The sequence below is a fragment of the Callithrix jacchus genome, chromosome 1 (genome assembly GCF_049354715.1).
Source record: "Callithrix jacchus isolate 240 chromosome 1, calJac240_pri, whole genome shotgun sequence".
NCBI classification, from domain to species: Eukaryota; Metazoa; Chordata; class Mammalia; order Primates; family Cebidae; genus Callithrix; species Callithrix jacchus.
Window position 1 is genome coordinate 121,725,567 of NC_133502.1, and position 21,026 is coordinate 121,746,592.

A 21,026-nucleotide genomic window follows, 5' to 3' on the forward strand; every position below is an offset into this window, starting at 1 on the left:
CCCCTCATGAATTTGCATCTCTCACTTAAAAAAAGAATGCTCCTTGCGTGGCTTGGTTTGGCATGCAGTAATACCTAATGTCATCCACCTTGACAGATGCTTGCTTCTAATCCCACTGAAATTCCACCCTCTCCACCCCAGGGCTCTGTAGTTCAGACCCCAGGCTACCAAAAAGAAAAGTGGAATAATATAGATGCCAAACGGGAATCCTTCAGCTCCGAGGCTGAAGTCCTTTTCTGTAACTATGGCCAATTTCAAACACAGAGCTCTTGGTCAGGCAAATGACATTATTTTTGTCACACAGGCATAAAGGTCTGCAGTCCCATCTCAAGCAGTTGATGACTCATCATACTTTTGGCAGGTTTGTAAAGCGTCCTTCATGGCAGAAATGCCATTTTGGATGTCCTGTTGCTCGAAGGTCAGGACAGCCTGCAACACCACAATGGTACTGTAGCCCAAGGCATGGTACATACTCTCCTTAGCCCTGGGGAGAACAGAGGAAATTCAGACATTTTAATTCAATGGAAAAACACCCCGTTTTATCTGATACTGATCATAAGAAATTCTAGTAAATGCATGTCCTGACTTGCACAGTAACTGTTATTCCTTCGCCATAATCATAGAAATTATATGGGCAGTGAAAACCTCTAAAGAATTCACGTACCAAGGACTTTCCAATGTAAACCCACTCAGGCAGAACAAAATGTTCAGATTGAAGTGGACAATATGCATTTCCCTATTTCAACACAAGAGGGCAGCCTGCAGGCAGATTGCAAACAAACCAACTGTTTTCTGTTGAAAAAGGGGCAGCATACCACCTTCGGCTCTGAAATAAGGGCTACAATAAAGTCTGCTGGGAAATGTAATTTTTTGACAGAGATTCTGATACATTTTATCAAAAATAAAGGCTAATTTAAAATCATCCCTCTCCTGTCCAGCCAAAGGCCAAGATGAAACAAGATTTTGGAATAAGTTAGACTGGTCACAAGGCCTCTGACCAAAGTAGATATCAGACCTTGTATCTAACTCCAACTCCATTATCTGAGATTCCTGATCAAGTTCTTGATACTTCAAATCATCAAGTTACAGTGAGAACTGCTTCAGGATACTTAAGGATGTTAATTAGCCCTAAAGGACGGCAGACATCCAGATTCTCTGGCTGTGAGAACATCATCATTTATTTTCCAAACCTTCTTAAGCTGCATTCATTATTTATAAGGTTTAAAATAGTAATGCATGGTTTTGTTTTTAATTTCAATATTAATGCATAATAGCCTGCTACCATGCAGAACAAATGCAAGCCACATTATTCTTTGCCCCCATGGAAATAGTCTAAACATCCTTTGGTAAATTGCAGCTTGTCCTGAATATTGAGGGCACTATCTGTTCAAAAGAACCACAAGGAATCAGAGCAGCCCAAAGTTAATCATTAATTGTGGTTTCAAACCTCACATTTTTAACTGAAAGCCTGTTCAAGAAGCCAAAAAATGATTCAAGTGAGGAAAAAGTTTTTGGGTGTTTTGCTTTTTTTGAGATGGAGTTTCACTCTTATTGCCCAGGCTGGAGTGCAATGACACAACCTCAGCTCACCGCAACCTCCTCCTCCTGGATTCAAGCAATTCTCCTGCCTCAGCCTCCTGAGTAGCTGGGATTACAGGCATGTGCCACCATGCCCGGCTAATTTTGTATTTTTAGTAGAGATGGGATTTCTCCATGTTGGTCAGGGTCTCAAACTCTCAACCTTAGGTGATCTGCCCACCTTGACCTCCCAAAGTGCTGGGATTACAGGCATGAGCCATTTTAACAGCAAAACATGTACAAAAATCGGAGACTAGAATCATTCAGTACTGACTGAATACAGTACTAAATCATTTATTTTCATTCCATATTATGACCAGCTGGGTGTCAGTGGCAGAGAAGGACTTGTTTGAATAAAAATCAAAGAAGATAATGGGTACAAAAATACAGTTAAATAGAAGAAATAACTTTTAGTATTTAATAATAGAGAAATTAGTTAATAATTTATTGTATATTTCAAAATAGCAAGAAGAGAAAAATTATAAATGTTCCTGACACTAAGAAAAGATAAATGTTTGAGGTGATAGATAACCCCGTTACCCTGATTGATCATTGCACATTATATACAGGTATCGAATTATCAAATGTACCCCAAAAACAGGTACGGCTATGACTCATCAATAAAAACATTAAAAACCCAAAGAAGACAGGCAGGTAGCCGGAGAAAAGAGACCGAAGGAGAGATGAGAGAGGGAAAGACCAGCAGACAGAGAAGACAAAGGTAGGTAGACACAGAAGACAGAGAAATCTGAGGGACTGAGAAGGACAGGGAGAAAGGCAGGGGACAGGCAAGGTGGAGACTGTGAGACAAACGTTGAAGATCACACCAGAAAATCTCTTCAGACTACAGGGCTTCACCATTGGTTTCATCATTTGTTCTTAACCTGTGAAATGACAGCTGACCCATCTTGATTACAGCTATTTTAAATCTTAACAGAATTACCATAGCAGCTCCTCAGCAGGTCAATTAATCTCTAAGATTCAAATGACCAGAGTCCAGCCACCCTGGTGACCACTCCAAGTAAGGAATGAGATTGCCCACTTTTGTGCCCAAGTAATCTTCTAGAAAATTATTATATGAGGTCTAAGCTTCATTTAAGAAAGTGTTGGAGGGCATACAAGATTATTCTCGTCAAAACAAAGGCCAAGTAAACAGGCAAGCACAGGTTTTGGTGCCACATTTGAAAACTTAATAGGTATTACTGAGATAAAATTGCTTATTTGTCGAACAAATAGAGAACCTCAATAATACTCTTATTATCTTAAATTTATTTTTAGCATTGAGATCAGTATATTCTGGTTCTTCCCCTCCCCATTTCAAAGGAAAATTTTTTCAATAATACTTAAAAGGACAATCATAAAAATATTTTACTGAAGAAAGCGAAATTGAAGCCTTATAAAACTACATAAGACGACACAATCTGAACAAGGAGATTAAAATATGTGAAACAATCAGAAATTTTCTACTAATTATATTTGAAAACTCAGATTTCTAAACTGATTATTAAAAGCAACTAAAGTAAGGAGGTCTCAACTAACTTAGCTAATAAATATTCAAATGGAACAGATAAATTAATTTACAAGCATGATATCAAGCCATCATCAGAAACATCTGAAAAATATTTTATCTAAAAGACACAAAATAAATTACCAGGGGCGAAGCAATTCTAAGGCATCTGTAAATTTGTTACTTAGAAATAAGTTCAATGCCACAGCACATTCTTCAAGGCCACTTTTGAGATCCACCTTGGTTGATGATGAACTAAAGATCAAGAAAAAAACACAGAGAATTTCTATAGCTTTTACCATCAGCATGTTGTCCCTAGCGGGGGTGTGTGTGTAAATTCTGGAGACAGGACAGGGTGGAATTCTAACTTTGCTACTTACTGTCTATAAGATCCCCGAGTCTAAATTTTCTTATCTGTAAAATGGGAAGACCAACACCTACTTCGTGAGTCTGCTGTGAGGATGAGGTAAACAGACAAATAGTGCTCATAGCAGGTGCTATGTAGATGATAGTTCCCTTCCCCATTACTTCAAAGACCGTAAGTGTAGGAATTCCATACTTCAGTACATGGAGGAGGGGAGATTACTTTGTTTTAGTTTGGTTATACACAGGAAAAAAACATACTTCATTGAAGAAGCAAGCACTATCGAGACTCTAGAGGAAACCTCCGCAGGTGATTAGATTCTGATTCTCAGGGAGCTTCCAGGTCTGTAAATTGTAGATAACTAACAGCAATGCAAAACAACTGTTGTCTACAGACATGTTAATTTTATCCTGGCCGCTAGAGGTGCAACTAACTTCCCTCCCCCACTGTGGAATAAGCTAGTTTTCTTGAATTTGCACATTAATTTCAACAGTACTTTACTTCACAGAAATTTGTTACAATGTCCTCTTCTATAATAAATAATTAATCGGTGATTAAATAAAATACTTACCATGTTCATTTTTGCATCTATGAGTCATGATTTTATCCTTTTTTGAAAATTATCTATTAATCACTTATGATTGACAGAAATTTTGTTCCTTAAAGCCATCTCTAAAATGTTTTGTTTAATGACTTTTAATGACTTCAGAAAGTAAATGAGCAATAGAATGATTTGGCAAACAAAAATGCTGATAAGAAATAAACAGCAGGCATGGTTGGCTGATGCCTGTAACCCCAGCACTTTAGGAGACTGAGACAGGAGGAATGCTTGAGGCCACGAGTTCAAGACCAGCCTAGGAAACAGAGTGGGCACTCGTTTCTATAAAAAAGTTTTTAAAAATAGCCAGCCACAGGCATTGGGGTAAAAGGATCACTTGAGTTCAGGAGTTTGTGGCTGTAGTGAGCCATGATCATGCCACAGTACTCCAGTCTGAGCAACAGAGTGAGACCTTGTCTCAAAAAAATAAAATGGGGCTGGGCGTGGTGGCTCACACCTATAATCCCAGCACTTTGGGGGGTCAAGGCAGGTGGATCACTTGAGATCAGGAGTTCGAGACCAGTCTGACCAATATGGTGAAACCCCATCTCTACTAAAAATACAAAATTAGCCAGGCGTAGTGCTGCATGCCTGTAATCCCAGCTATTCAGGAGGCTGGGGTGGGAGAATCGCTTGAACCCAGGAGCCAGAGGTTGCAACGAGCTGAGATTGCACCACTGAACTCCAGCCTGGGCAACAAGAGCAAAACTCCATCTCAAAAAAATAAATAAAATGGGCCAGGCGTAGTGGCTCAGGCCTGTAATCCCAGCACTTTGGGAGGTCAAGGCAGGTGGATCATTTGAGGTCAGGAGTTTGAGACTAGCCTTGCCAACATGGTAAAACCCCATCTCTACTCAAATACAAAAAATATCTGGGTGTGGTGGTGTACTCCTACAATCCCAGCTACTCAGGAGGCTGAGGCAGGAGACTTGCTTGAACCTGGAAAGCAGAGGTTGCACTGAGCCAAGACCATGCTGCTGCATTCCAGCCTGGGCTACAGAGCAAGATGCCGTCTCAAAAAATAAATAAATAAAATATAAATAAATAAACGTACTTGATAAGTATTTAAAGTTGAGTTTCCAACCCACCAACCTCTTCAAATTCACTCTTTAAAACATGAAAGCAAAGTGCCCCTTCAGTGACTTCTCTAGCGGGAAAGGGTTCTAAAGGCAATGCCCACTCTCCTTCAGGTCTTCTCACGGCTCCTTCTTCTTATCCAGATCTCAGCTAATGCAGAGCAGCCTGGCTGACCCCACTTCATCCTATCTTAGTGTTTTTTCTCCATTATTACCATCCAAAAGTATCTTGTGCATGTAGCATTTGTAGACATGCTTGTCTGTCTTCCCTCTCTAGGACATAAATGAAAGGAGGTTGTTTTAGTCATTCCTGTGCAGCAGTGCCTTCGACAATACCTAGAACGTTACATGCTCAAAAATACTGTTGAGTGGTAAATGGGTGGATGGGTGGGTACAACCGCTCTGGGTAGAAACAGACACTTCTTCATGCCTAGGGTTTGAGGCACCTCCTCTAGGTGGAGTAGTAGAACTGAGGCAAGCTCTTGACGGAGGGCTAAGAATTGTTTTGTCCTTAAATGTCCAGTGAAGAGATCCAATAAGTATGCTAGGAGGTCACTAACCTCTCACAGCAAAATTTTTCACAAGAAAGTTGCCTGATATCTCCTAATTCACCAAATTTTATCACCAAATTTTGCCAGTGTAACCTCCTGAACGTCTCTTGAATTTATCCTGTCTCATGTCTACCAGCCAGTCCAGGTTAGTCATCTTGTGTTGCCTGGGGTCTATAGACCCATTTCTTTCCCCATCACCTACCTCTCCTCCCGCTCATCAAATCTTCGCCTAGAATCCATTCAACCAATATTTATGCTAAATATGTGCCAGGTACTCTTCTAGGTGCTGGCAATACCGCAATGAACAAGACACACAGGATTCCAGGCTCTCTAGGAGCTTTCATTCTACTGGGGAAGGCGGGGGCAGATTTGCACAGCAGACCAAGAACTGACTAGGGTCTTCCCTGATTGAGATAAGCGGTCTGGGACAGAACCTAGTTTTTCCAGGAGGCAGGGATGGGGAGAACATTAATGAGGACGGTCAGGAAAAGCTCTCCAAAAATGTGACGTCCAATTGCTGTACAATGTAGCCAGCCATGGGAATGTCTAGGTTGAGGGCAGAGGGAGGATTCTAAATTGGGAATGTGATGAGCAAGGCAGAGAATGGGAGAAAATGAGGACAGAAAACAGGCAAAAGCCAGAAACCAAAGAGGCAGAGAGGATGAATTTTATTCTTTGAACAAAAGGCAATACATCAGCTCTGAAATTCTCACTCTTTTTTTTTTTTTTGAGGAGTCTCGCTCTGTCACCCAGGCTGCAGTGCAATGCTGCAATCTTGGCTCACTGCAACCTCTGTATCCTGGGTTCAAGTGATTCTCTTGCCTCGGCTTCCTGAGTAGCTGGGATTACAGGCTTGAGCCACCACGCCCAGCTAATTTTTATATATTTTAATAGAGACAAGGTTTTGCCATGTTGGCCAGGCTGGTCTCAAACTCCTGAACTCAAGCAATCTGCCTGCCTTGGCCTCCCAAAGTGCTGGGATTACAGGCGTCAGACACCGCGCCCGGCCCGTCACTCTTTTTCTAAACATCCCTTCCCGTCAAATATTAGGTTTTCCCATTTTACCTCCTGCCAATTATCTCTAAGGTTACAGCTCATCCTTCATTACCAGGAAACAGACTGTGAACAGATACCAGTCCTCTTGCCAAACATCCACCTCTGCTTCTCAGCTGGCCACACTGTCACCCGGGAGGATGCACTATACACACACCCACTTACATACACAAAAGTGGGAGCTCAGCACCTGCGAACACGGTAAACTCAACTCTTCTGAGTGGTTTACCATGATGTTCACCTGGAATTAACACTCCTCTCCGGAACACAAGGGCTACTATGTGTTCTGTAAGGAATGACCAGGAGCACAGCTTTCACCAGGGCCAAGACTTCCGTCAGGTGTCTCTAGGACACAGTTGTTCCTCTTCATTTCCACTGCCATCACATTAATTGAGACTCATCACTTCAGTTCTGAATTCCGAAATACTCTCCAAGAATGCCTTCCTATTACTGCTTTGATTCCACGGTTCTCCAACTCCAGCACACATCAGACACCCTGGGATTCCCCTCTCAGGCTGCTCTCTTCCTAAAACAGATGCTCATCATTCTACCTCCCTAGATTAAAAACCTAAAGTAGCTACTCACACCTACCCCGTGAAGTGGAAATCGGCTCCCCAGACCTGTCCAACCAGGCTGGAATGATGAGCAAGGCTGTTTTAAAATGGTCTAGTATTTTGCAAGAGGCTCATCAGCACAGCATCCCCCTCAAGTATGGCATGATGTAATTAATGAAAACAGTCGGCCGGGCAAGGTGGCTCAAGCCTGTAATCACAGCACTTTGGGAGGCCGAGGCGGGTGGATCACAAGGTCAACAGATCAAGACCATCCTGGTCAACATGGTGAAACCCCGTCTCTACTAAAAATTACAAAAAATTAGCTGGGCACGGTGGCGCGTGCCTGTAATCCCAGCTACTTAGGAGGCTGAGGCAGGAGAATTGCCTGAACCCAGGGGGCAGAGGTTGCGGTGAGCCGAGATCGCGCCATTGCACTCCAGCCAGGGTAACAAGAGCGAAACTCCATCTCAAAAAAAAAAAAAAAGAAAAAGAAAAAGAAAACAGTCCTAGACTGGAAATCAGAAGTCAGCCAAGTCATTCTCTAGCCTTGTGACCTTCACCATGCCCCTTAACGTCCCTGAGTCCCTAGCCTCACCTTCAAAGTGCTCTCATTTCACAATGTCTGCAAGACAAGCCAAGGAATGGTTACTATGAGTGTGTTTTATGAACTTTCAAGCCCTATTCAAGTTAGCAACCATGTCTAATTCTCAAAAAACTGGTGCTCAGCCCACAGAGTCACCTTCCTGATCTGCTGGGGACATGCCCGGGTACCTTCCATAATATATATCATCAGTGAGGTGACAACTCCTCGTGTCTCTAAAAGATTAATTTAAGGCAGGATGAGTTTTTTTGTCTATTTTAAAATATATACATTCAAAATGAATACATAACTTACAAAAATTTGGAACTATGCTAGTATCATTATCACTTACATTCCAATTCTTCCTTTATTAGTTACTTAATACCCTTGGTTACAAAAAAAACTACACAATAAATGAGCATGTGGGCTCTGGAATCAGAACCTTTTATTCATTTCCTAACTCCCTTTTACCTCAAGAGAAGTCAAAGGTTTCCCACAATATACTGATTCCACTGAAACTGTGACCCTAGGGAACTAGGCTGCATCCTCCCAAGGCCATTTTCTATTGTTGATCTGGAGGTTTGTCTCTTTCATCTAGAAATCACAATTTTTACTCACTTATGTTGGGCAGGGAGATAACTGGTGACTTTTTTCTCCTCTTTCCAAATTATCTGAACTCTGCTCACATTACTTTTATAATGAAAACTGATTTACAAAAATTTTAAAGCATAAAAGTAACATTTTAAATAAGAACAAAGGAAAAAGTCTCTTCTCCACCACTTCCCAGTTCTGTAACCTTGAACCACTCACTTTACCTCTGTAAGTCTCAGTTTCCTCATCTGTAAGATGGGGATCATTAAGCCTGCAGTTACTGCTGTACAAGGTAGTTGCAAAGATGGAGGAAGCTTCTGGATTAAAAGTATAAGCATTTACATATATTGAGGCATTACTACAATGCTCCAGGAGTATCAAACTGCCCCGCCTCCTCTGCTAAGAACCACATACGATGCACATATGTGGTGACCTGGCAGAGTTTCTCTGCACTTTGCTTATAATCTGATGACTTCCTACTATTAACATATCTGATTACTGAGATCTATTGATTTAAAGGTAAAGAAGGGATTTTGTTACTTGTGTAACAATAAATAAAAGTCTACAAAACCAATGTATAATAATCATATCCCCTCACCCTTCTCCCCTGAAACAGGTCACAAGACCCTCATCCAAGAGGTGTCCTCTCTATACCTTGAGGAAAGGAACATCCTTATTTCCAAGGCCTCAGACTTCCCTGAATAGGGAAGTATATATTCACTAGATGAATGCTCCTGGACTCCCCCCTCCCCCCTCCCCCCTCCCCTCGTTGTTCCTCCTCTGGGAAAGGAATGAATTGGTAAATTGGAAAGAAACACAGGGCATAAATGGCCCAGCCCCTTTCTCTGCGATGCAGTGAGCTAGTAGGGCAGGCTCTACCACCCCTTACCCCTTAACCACGACCCTCACAAGGGAGGCCTGCAATTTGGGGCTGAAATTCTATTCAGGGCTATGTCAAAAAGAAGCCATTTTTCCACACAACTAAGCTGTAATATATCCTCCAATACAGTCTTTGTGAACAATGAAGCTGAGATTTGATCTCCATAGGTCTGACTCTTGCATCAATATTTCAACTTAGGCCACAAAGGAACCATTTTTCCAAAGCAAGAACTAAACCCTTAGAATCTGTATGCACAGAATGATGGGGGGACAAGTTTACTCTTCAGAGACTTTTACTAATGTGTGTGGAAGTATCCAGGGTTCTTTTGCAAGCAAATCCAAATCAAGCCCCTGCATCTGTGGATTCCAGATCTCCCTGCCCTCAAGAGCTCCAGGGCAAGAAGCTTCAGGTCTATTGATTCAACCGTGTGGAGTCCAGAAGCTCAGAAGCAACTGTGGCTAGACAGTCAGACTACAGAAACTCCAGTTGCCATTTCTCATTCATTATCCAAGGGAAAACAGGGACCCTGTAAGCTCATAGTCTGTAGCGGGCTGTGTTAGATGGTAAGATTTCCAGGCAAGTCATTAACCTCTCAAGTCTGTTTCCTCAGCTATGAAAGGGATATGAGGATATGACAATATCCATCCCATGGGTATTATTAACATTGCCACTGTGAGCATCAGAAAAGATAAAAATGTACATGTAAAAGGTAAAAATGCAACTATGTTATGCACTAAAAGGAAAGATGTAAACATTATGATCTTTGAAAGAATAAAAGTGCCTGGTCTCTCCTCGTGTGAATAGTGTGTTCATCCTTCAGACTCAAATGGAGAAGCAGAGTTCTTTTTTTTTTATTTCCAAATAATTTCAGGCTTCCAAAAGGTTGCAAAAAGAGGACAGAGTTTATATGCCCAGTTCCCCCAGATAGCCTCTTACATAACATTTTTGTAGGGTGCTAGCATTTATTTTATAGCATGTCCCTTGGGTCTGTCTGCTGTTTCCTCAAAATCAGATTCAAGTTACACATTTTGGGCAAGAGTCTACGGCCATATCACCCTAAACACATCCTGTGCTGTCCGATCTCAGAAGCTAAGCAGGCTCAAGCCGGGTTAGTACCTGGATGAGAGACATTTGGAGCAAGAAAACCACAGCAGTGATGCCGTGTGCTCAGTGCGTGATACCAGGGCTATGAGCTTTGTGCACTGCTTGTTTCTGGTGATGACGGCATAGCTAGGGTGGTGTCTACTGTGAGGTTACTATTGTTCCCTTGGGAGTCACTAAGCATCTTCAGGGGAGGTTCTCAAGACTCTGCAGACACCCCACTTCACAACACACATCGGTCCCTAACTTCAGTGTCCACTGAGGGTTCTTGTCTGTACCCATTACCATTGTGGTTTGTCAAACAGCAATTTCCTGTTCCCATCATTTCTTCTACATTAGTCAGAATGAGTAGGGAAGAGCTCTCCCTCCCACCACTGACATGTTTACCCAATTATTCACATCCTATGAACACATAGATATTAATTGATTCTGTGGGCTATATAACGCATTACAGTCGTTATTTCTTTCTCAAATTGACCTGGATTTGGCAACCGGAAGCCCCTTTATGTTGCTCCCGTGTTCTTTCGACAAGCCCTGTCATTTTTTCCACAATTCTTTACTTTCTAGCACAAGATCTTCTAGGTTCATCGTGTACTTTACCTGCCCTGGCAATCAGCCAGGAGCCTTGGTTTCCTTTGTTAGAGAATGGCATCAGAACAGAGGCCTTGGGTACCAGGTCTCTGCATCTAGCCCCTAGGAGAGCAGAGTTCTGATCCAGAGCCACTGCTGTGGTACCACAGTGCTCAAGTTATGTCTACTTAAATAGATCTGTTCATTAACAGAAAGAGTTGGGTTTTGTTCATTTTTTTTTAAACAAAAGCACTTAGTCTCCATAACCAAAACATGATATATAAATTCACTTATTGTACCTTAATGCCACTTCTTCCTACACCAATTTGTTACTATTATAATAGGCTGCTTTTCGTTGTTATATAAGGTAATGCTTTTACATTGCCTAATATGTCTCTAATAAAAATAACTTATTGTGAAATGGCTTCTTGGCAAACACTGGTTAACTACTTTGGTTAAGCAACTAAGCCAGCTCATTAGGCGAAGGCTCAATGAATTAGCAAGAAGCAAGAAAGAGTAACATAAGTACAGTGAGAAGGTGGATGTGTTCCCAGGAACCGGCCTCAGCATGCCTGAGCCCAGTCAGGGTTTCTGTTGCTGTAGCTGTTAAACCAAGAGGGATCATTCCAAGAGGGTACGGCACAGACATGGTAACGGCATGCAAAATACACCTGGCACCCTTCTAACACAAAGGAGGTAAAAGCCAGACTTAACTCTATGTAATAACAGCTGGGTGATCTGTCCTGCATTCTTTTTTTTAAAAAAATTGTGGTAAAATACGCATTACATAAAGTTATCATCGTAACTATTTTCAAGCATACAGTTCAGTAGTGTTAAGTATAGTCACGCTGTGTGAACCACACAGGTGTGGCTCATCACTTCAATCTTTAGAACGTTTTCATCTTGCAAAACTGAAACCCTGTACTAATGAAACAACTCCCTCTATCCTGCATTCTTTACTAACCAATCCAAGGTAGAGTCACCCTCTTCTCTCACAAGCCCTTGGCCAACATTTTGCCATAACCTTCATGACTGAGCCATTTGGACACCTCATCCCACTTAACAGTCTCCGGAACTCAGTCTCCTGAGCAGCCTGAACTCCCTGCATAATTCTGGGATTTCCTAATGCCAACCAAAGCCACCAATGCTCTGTACCTACACGGCGCTAACATAGCTAGGCTTGGTAAATGAAGTATGAAGAAGTCTATCAAAGGTTTTCTCCCGGTTTTCTCCCTGCTCCTTTCATTCTGAGGCCCTAGACCCCTGTTCTGCTTGGATGACTTTCTCAAGTAAATAAAAAAGACACATTTTATCTTAGAGATGGTAAATTGAGCAACCTTGTGTTCAGCCCATTTCTCCCACCTCTAATGAAGAGATGTGGTAAGAGGAGAAAGTAAGTGATGACAAAGCTCTGGCCAGGGTGGAGAGTCTTTCCTCATTTTTCCAAAGTGACCTTAACACATTTGTTTCAAAAACTAGATGGTAAACAGATGTGAAGTGATGAACACAAAACTGTCAAATGTCTTCAGGTTTATCACTGGTGCCCTTTAAGGACACTGGCAGGAAATTCTAACTCCAAGAATTTCAGAGTGACAAGGCATTTTAGCGGATCATGTACTTCTCTGGATGAGTATCCTTTTGTGTGAAGATTCTCTCTTGGCTCTTTCAAGGTTGGAGGGAGAATCAAAAGAAACTGTGGTTTTCAAAACACTTTGTAAGGCTAAACAAGTGAAAGGAATTATAAGCAAGAAGGCAAATGGGTTTATGAAAGGTGACTAGCCTGGAAATGAGAAGGTGGAGCATCAAGTTGCAATTCCACCACGGCCTGGCTGTGGCAGCGGCTATGTCACTTGACATCCAGCATGTCTCACTTGTTAAATGGTGACCTAAATTCCCTCCCTGGCTGCCTCACAACCTTGTGTTGAGAAGCAAATGGCTATGTGTGGAGTGAGGAGTCCCAGGAGGAGTAACGTATGAGGTATGGCACTATCACTTTCTGTTCAGACTAACCGTGTCAGAGCCACACTTCTTGTCCACATCCAAGCTTCCTCCACTTTGCAACTGTTCTTTTAGGCTGCTCCACATTACATTTCTAAGGGCTTGCTTTGACACATGCATTAGAAGACTTATTAATTAAAAGGCAGAGTGAGAATGTCTATTATTTAGTTTTTAAAAAGAAAAAGACTATGAAAATTGCATATGTGAATACAGGTTGAGCACCCCTAAACTGAAAGTCCAAAACTGAAATGCTCCAAAATCTGAAACTTTTTGAGCACCCACGACATACATACACACAGACACAGACACACACACACACACACACACACACACACACACACACAAATCTGCTCACTGGAGTATTTCGGATTTTTGGATTAGGAATGCTCACCCTGTGCTACCATGAAAACACTTCAATTATTTCTTATATTTCACCTCCATTTCCTCCTTTATATATCTATAACCTCTTCCACTCTTTGACTCCTTCCCAATTCAGAAATATACACAAATCTCATTCATTTCTATTTAAAGTAAAACTACCAAGAAAGATAACTCCCTCAATCTTGCTTTCTCTGCCAACACACCCTTCTCCCACTCCTTCTCTTCATAGGCAAGAGCTTCAGAAAAGAAACTGATGCTCACTCTCCCTACTTCCCCAGCTCCCATTCACCTGTAGCCACGCAGCCTGACTCCTTCCCCAACTTCCCTGAAACCTTATGAGCTAAAGGTCTCTAATGACCTAACTATGAAATGCAAAGGATACTTTTCCACCTGTATCCTTGAAGACCCCTTTGCCACATCTGGCTCTGCTGACTGCATTCCAGAACTCACCCCTCCCCCAAGTCCCTTGCCTGTCCTGTGGCTACCAACTCGTAGAGTCTTCCTCTCTCACACATCTACGTAGCTCTTGCTTGAACTGATAATGGCCTCAGCCATCCTTCAGTGTTCTGTGTTCCCGAAGGTTCCCTCCTCCATCCTCTTCTGTTATGGCTATCTGGGAAACACAGGCGTGGTTCATCACTTCAACAACTACGTGCACGCGAAAGACTTCCAGTCTACAGATGCAGCTCGTTGCTGTCTGTGCATGTCATACCCTTATTTATAATTGCTTTCAGTACTCTTCATTTATTTTATTACAGCTTTCAAACTCAGCATTATAAATGTTGATACAATAGTTACTTAGGAAACTATTGGATGAGTTAGGGGCTAACTGTGAAGGAAGAGCACTTCTTTTTGAAGAAAACACAAAATTCCATGAGCAGGGACATACACAGTAAAAAAGGATAGGAAAACAAATGCCTTAAGATCCTTAGAAGTTATTTTCAACTTTATCTTCATTCTATAACTTTTTCTGTATATTGTGAGGGTAGAATCCTAAGACAAAATGTTAAACCCATGAGTATAAAGAACATATGCACAGCTGAAATTTCAAATGCAAAATCCGAATTGCTAACGATCTGCTGTATAATTTTAAAAGTTTAATAAACTTGTAAGGATGGATGAAAAGTGCTTTCTCATGTACTAAAACAGCTTTAACAGAGCTGCCTTAATAACTCATAAAAAACAACTCTCATATTCAAAGAGAGAATCTATTAATTCTAAAATAATCTGGAAAGGAACAAGCATTAACCAAGTATGATATCACAGAAAAATAACTAATGGAAGGGGGAAATATCATGCTATATTAAGTTATAAAAAGATTACTGAACAGTATATTTAATATGATTCCAATTAAGAATAATATTTAATATGAGAGAAAAAGAATACACATAAAAATAATTAGAATTATAGTAATACATATTTCATTCTCTTTGTGCTTTCTATAGCTCCTGAATTTTCTACAATGAATACTTCTTAAAATGTATTTTTAGGCCAAGATTATGAGAAAAATGTAAGAAAGAGAAAGAATCATAACATAATATTTGATGAAAAATTCTATTATGGCTACAACTGTGTCAGGAAGCACATGCCTAGGAAAAGACTGGAAGGAAAGACACCAAAATTTTGTGTTCAAGTGGTCATCATTATGGCTGACGGTTCTCCTTTTCTCCATCTTCCCCAATGTTAGGCAATGTGATTTATTATTTTATAATAAAAATAACTGCTAAAAATATTTAAAGATAAAAACGACTTGAAAGGGAGTTGTGCCCCAAAGGCTGAATTTTGTTTTGCTTTCATGTAACAGTGCCACCTGTTCACTGAGTGCCTTAGCAACCACCTTGTCTCCTTCCCTGATTTATAAAGTGAGCACTCTACTTGTCTAGGCCTCTCCTGACCTCACTGGTTTGTCAAATGCAAAGCACTATGCAAAAATCAGTATTATATTCCTTCAAGGGTTGGACTGTTCTCCCCTCTTTCCCCAGGAATGCCCCAACCCTTCCTGACCTGCTCACAGTAGATGCTCCGCGCTGTCTGGGTGCCTGCTTATCACATGACGCAAAGTGAAGGCTGCTTGTCGCCATATCTGAGTGAGAAGATCTGTTAATTAAAAAGGCAGAGTGAGGTTTTTTATTTCTTTGTCCTGTGAGAAAAGTCTACACCGGTGCCATTACACAATACAAGCCTTCCAATTATTTTTATACATCTTACCTCCATTTCTTATCAATTTAAAAAATTAAGCAACAAAAATCTACTGTTATGTGTCAAACATTCCTGAAATATAGCCCTAATAACCTTTTTTTCATTCTAGTACACAACAAATAAGTTAACTGAAATTACTACACAGCTCTCCACCCAAAGATAGGATTGTACCTTGTATATATCCTTCCAGGTTTTTTCCCCAAGTAAATCTATACATATTTTAATGAAACTTTATTAAAGATATTTATTATAATGGGTTATGATATACAGTATAATTAATTATATACAGGAATTATCCAGAATCTTTTCTTCTCAATAAATCCAGAGCTGCTTTATCATGGCATCTGCAGCATTCTACTGACAGGAAATACCATAATTTGTTACCTGCCCTTCATTTTCAGGCATGTAGGTTGCTCCCAGAGTTTTGGCATTACAAACTACTATAATAAGCCCCTTTACTCACTTGCCTAATTATTTCCTAAAAATACATACCTGAAGGCAAGGGTACATATTTTGCAATTTCCCATTAAATATACACCACAGAAAGTTGAAGTAACATAAAGAAGGAGAAGACCAATCTGCCTTGCAGAATCTTAGGCCAGTTTATTGAGCCAAAGATATCTCAACAGACATACCATAAGGGCAGGTCCATTCAGAGAAGGAAACTTCGAGAAAGAGTTTAAGAGTAAGTCCTGCCGGGCGTGGTGGCTCACGCCTGTATTCCCAGCACTTTGGGAGGCCGAGGCGGGTGGATCACGCGGTCTCAAGAGATCGAGACCATCCTGGTCAACATGGTGAAACCCCGTCTCTACTAAAAATACAAAAAATTAGCTGGGCATGGTGGCGCGTGCCTGTAATCCCAGCTACTCAGGAGGCTGAGGCGGGAGAATTGCCTGAACCCAGGAGGCGGAGGTTGCGGTGAGCCTAGATCGCTCCATTGCCCTCCAGCCCGGGTAACAAGAGCGAAACTCCATCTCAAAAAAAAAAAAGAGTAAGTCCTGCCCTGTATTATAATACAATTGCCAATCTCCTTCCACTTCCACTCACCTTAACAGTACACATCTAACAAAGAAGAGCTTGAGTCATTAACAAAAGAGGTAGAAGAAAGATTATTGACTATCCAATTGGAGAAGTTTTTTGTTTGTTTGTTTTGTCTTTTATTTCTAAGATACACAATGGGTGCAGTGGCTCACTCCTGTAATCTCAGCACTTTGGGAGGCCGAGGTGGGTGGATCACCTGAGGTCAGGAGTTCAAGACCAGCCTGGCCAACATGGTCAAACACCATCTCTACCAAAAATACAAAAGTTAGCCAGGTGTGGTGGCTCATGCCTGCAATCCCAGATACTCAAGAGGCTGAGCAGGAGAATCACTTGAATCCGGAAGGCAGAGATTGCAGTGAGGCAGGATCGTGCCACTGTACTCCAGCCTGGGCAACAAGAGCAAAACTCTGTCTCAAAAAAAACAAAACAACAACAAAAACAAAAAAAAGCAAAGATGTACAATGCCCTCAATTAAGTAGAGTTTGTTTTTATCCCATTGAAAGTTCAAACTTTCCAATGCACTGTAATATTTGACATTAGACATTCATTTTTATCTTGGACATATCAAGTTTCCTAAATTTTACATTTGTATTGGGTAAAACTAAAGTTGTTCTTACAAGGGTGGTTAGGTGTGGGTGGTAGGAGGGAAGAAAACTCCACAGGCAAGGGGAAATGTCATTTGAAGGCAGGTTATTTCCATCACAAAAAAACTTTTTATTTGGAGAATATAGGTCCCAATTCCATAAATAAGACTCTGGGCAGTGACCATCAGCTCTGTCTACAAGCAGGGAAAGAGGAAGTGACTGAAAAGGCTATCTACCCATTTGGACCATTCTTGCCCATCTGTTCACTTACAGACTCATTTTCAAGGACTAGAAACACACAGTCTCTGAAATACACTGTTAAAATATCCCCCTTTTCACATTTGCCTTTAGCTTTAATAAAAGTCTCCCCAATATTGAAATTTTTACTTAGTCCTAACTATCATTTTTTTCTTTAACATTTCTGATTTTGAGGGCATACTTAGAAAAACCTTCCCTCTACAAAAATTATATAACAGTTTTACCTGTGTTTTACTTTTTAATATGTAATTGGTTTATTCATTTATAATTTGAATAGATGGTACAAGATAGTGCTGTGTAATTTTTTCCCTAATCTTTTGCCATGTCACATCTTTTCCCCCAATGATTTGAAATGTCAGATATATAACACATTAGCTATAAGCATAGATTTGCTGTGCCAGGTAAATATTATATGTTTCAAAGTGCTAAAATAATTGGGGCTGGGAGAAGTGGCTCATGCCTGTAATACCAGCACTTTGGGAGGCTGAGGCAGAAGGCTCACTTGAGGCCAGAGGATTGAGACCACCCTGGCCAACATGGTGAAACCCCGTCTCTACTAAAAATACAAAAACTAGCCAGACGTGGCAGTGCTGCCTGTAATCCCGGTTACTCGAGAGGCTAAGACGGGAGAATCGCTTCAACCCAGGAGGCAGAGGTTGCAGTGAGCCAAGATCACCCCACTGCATTCCAGCAATGTTTCACAAGAGTGAAACTCCATCTCAAATATCAACAATAATAATAATAATAACAACAATAATAATGATGATGAATTGGGAGGCCATTCAGCAAAGATGGTTCCTATATAAGCAAATGGAAACTCAACTCAATGTAAACAGTGGAAATGAAACTTAAACTTAGCCCGTCAGAAACCGCCAACTCACCTCTAACTAGGAACTTCCACTTGTTCCACTCAGATATTTTCTTTGTCTTGCTTCTTCAAATACTTCATAAGTTTCCCCCTCCCACTCCTTAGGTAGAACACTGAACTGCTCGTGTTCTAATAATATTCGATTCAGGAATCACTCAATGCTCAAACTAGTTAAAATATTACTGTGACTAAATTAATCTGTTAATAAAAGCTAAAATTATTGTATCTTTACCTGGTACAACATACTTGAATTTAGCAGAATATAAGGATTATTAATAAAATAATATTTTATTCATCTTCTCTAAGGTATAAAAGTTTAGATTTAGATTCTTCTAGTCCTTTATGTTTGTATACACATGTACATGAAGTCACAGAAATTCTATAGTATGTCTAGATTTATGTTAATATCACAATAAGCACATCATGCTACAAACTGATTTTTTTATTCAACAGGATTTTTTTAGATATAGACCCAACTCATTTATTGAAAGTACTGTCTAGTGTTTAAGAACCCATTTTCTCATTTTTTTAGTAAGAAGTGCTTCAGATTTATAAAGTAGAGAAAATAATATTGCAAACACACAAGTATAATCTAGAATCCACTTTCTGTATAGTCTGAGCTAAATTTAATTCTTTCCTGCATGGATCGGCAAGGAATAACTCATCTACTACCTGTTATAATAGCCTGGAAACAAGGCAAATCGAAGACCTTGGAGCACTTTCTGTCAGGCCCATCCAAGGAACATTTACTTCTCTAGGAAGTATATACCTTTATTTGGCTTCCTATTTACCAGTAAAACCTATACTCTGTAAAATTATGTTAACTTATAGATTTTTTAGCATAATTTCTCAAAGGGTCACCAGTTTTGTGCATAACAAAACTTATTCCCCAACACTTTTTCCTCAGTTCTCCAAATGCTCTTACCAGCTTTACCATCCTGCTGATTTCCTCACTGACATGTGTTGATTCCACAATTATGATAGTTTGACTTACTGGATGATCCTGCAATCTCTTACACATAGCGGTTTTCCACACATGCACAGGTCTGTTTCTGGGCACACATTTGCCTCTCTGCACTAGTCACACTGTTTTTATTATCATGCCTTTCTGGAGGCAAGTTCTCTACTTTATTAAATACTCTTTCTGTGGGGTTGCTGTTATTACATCTTCATTCTTGTTTATGAATCTCAGTTAGTCATTATAACATTACAAGCAAGTCCTGCTGGAGTTTTGACTGTGAATTCATTACATTATTAGGGAAATCTACAGAGAATTGTTGTCTTTATACTATTGTATGGTCACATCACATTTATTCAAGTCTTCTCTTATTTCCTTCAATAAAGGTTTTTTAATATATGAACACTGCACTGATGTACATGTACCTTTGCAAGAGTCATGCTAAATCTTCATACTGTTCCAAGTTTAGAACCCGTACCATCAAAGAAAGCATTGTTATTAAAACTCTCACTGAATAAAAGGATGTGTTTCTTCCACTCCTGAGTAGAGCCTAAATGTTATACTCAGATGTTAGAAGAAATGTGTTTTTAACTAGTGAAAAATATTGTTATTTGGTTGATGGAGGCTATGAAAAATACCACACCGAACTTCAATTACAGCTAGTACATTGGAATATGTGCCCTTATTTTGCCCTGTTTTTACTGCTCTAACTTTTGGGTTTTTTTTGAGATGGAGTCCTGCTCTGTCGCCAGGCTGGAGTGTAGTGGCTCGATCTTGGCTCACTGCAACCTCTGCCTCCCGGGTTCAAGCAATTCTCCTGCCTCAGGCTACTGAGTAGCTGGGATTACAGGGATGCGCCACCATGCCCAACTAATTTTTGTACTTTTAGTAGAGATGGGGTTTCACCATGTTGGCCAGGATGGTCTCGATCTTTTGACCTCGTGATCCACCCACCTCGGACTCCCAAACTGCTGGAATTACACGTGTGAGCCATTGCACCCGGCCAACTTTTAAGTTTTTAAACAGCTTTATTGAGACATAATTCACAAACCATAAAATTAATCCAATTAATGTTTACAATCAATGATTTTTAGTATATTCACAGAGATGTGCAACTATTGCCACAATCTAATTTTATAATATTTTGTCACCCAAATGTATCCATCTATTAGCAGTCACTCCTCATTCCCCACTCTTCCTCCTCTGGTCCCAAACAACAACTAATCTACTTTCTGTGTCTACGGATTTACCTATTCTGGACATTTCATATCAATGGAATCATAAAATACATAGTCTTTATGCTTGGCTTTTTCAGTTAGCATGTTTTCAAAATTCATTAACATGGTAGCATATAACAATACTTCATTCCTTTTTATTGCCTAATATTATTCCATTGTATAAATATACCACATTGTTAATCATTTGTTGATAATATATGGGCTATTTGCATTTTGTGGTCATTACAAATAATGCTGTTATGAACATCCATGTACAAGTTCTTGGTTGGGCATGGCGGCTCACACCTGTAATCCCAGCACTTTGGGAGGCCGAGGCAGGTGGATCACCTGAGGTGAGGAGTTCAAGACCAGCCTGGTCAACATGGCAAAACTCCATCTCTACTAAAAATACAAAAATTAGCTAGGCATGGTGGCACACACCTGTAGTCCCAGCTACTTGGGAGGCCAAGGCAAGAGAATTGCTTTAACACAGAAGGCGGAGGTTGCAGTGAGCCAAGA

The 21,026-nt window shown here is 40.5% G+C and overlaps 1 protein-coding gene across 1 annotated transcript in view; it reads right to left on the bottom strand.

Annotated features, from left to right (window-relative positions):
• TTC39B (tetratricopeptide repeat domain 39B) overlaps positions 1–21,026 on the bottom strand; it is a 146,459-nt gene that overhangs the window by 48,007 nt on the left and 77,426 nt on the right. Inside the window, 3 exon segments of the mRNA XM_017973671.4 lie at positions 353–484; positions 3,230–3,340; positions 15,387–15,479. Of these exon segments, the coding sequence (XP_017829160.2) occupies positions 353–484; positions 3,230–3,340; positions 15,387–15,479 (336 nt within the window).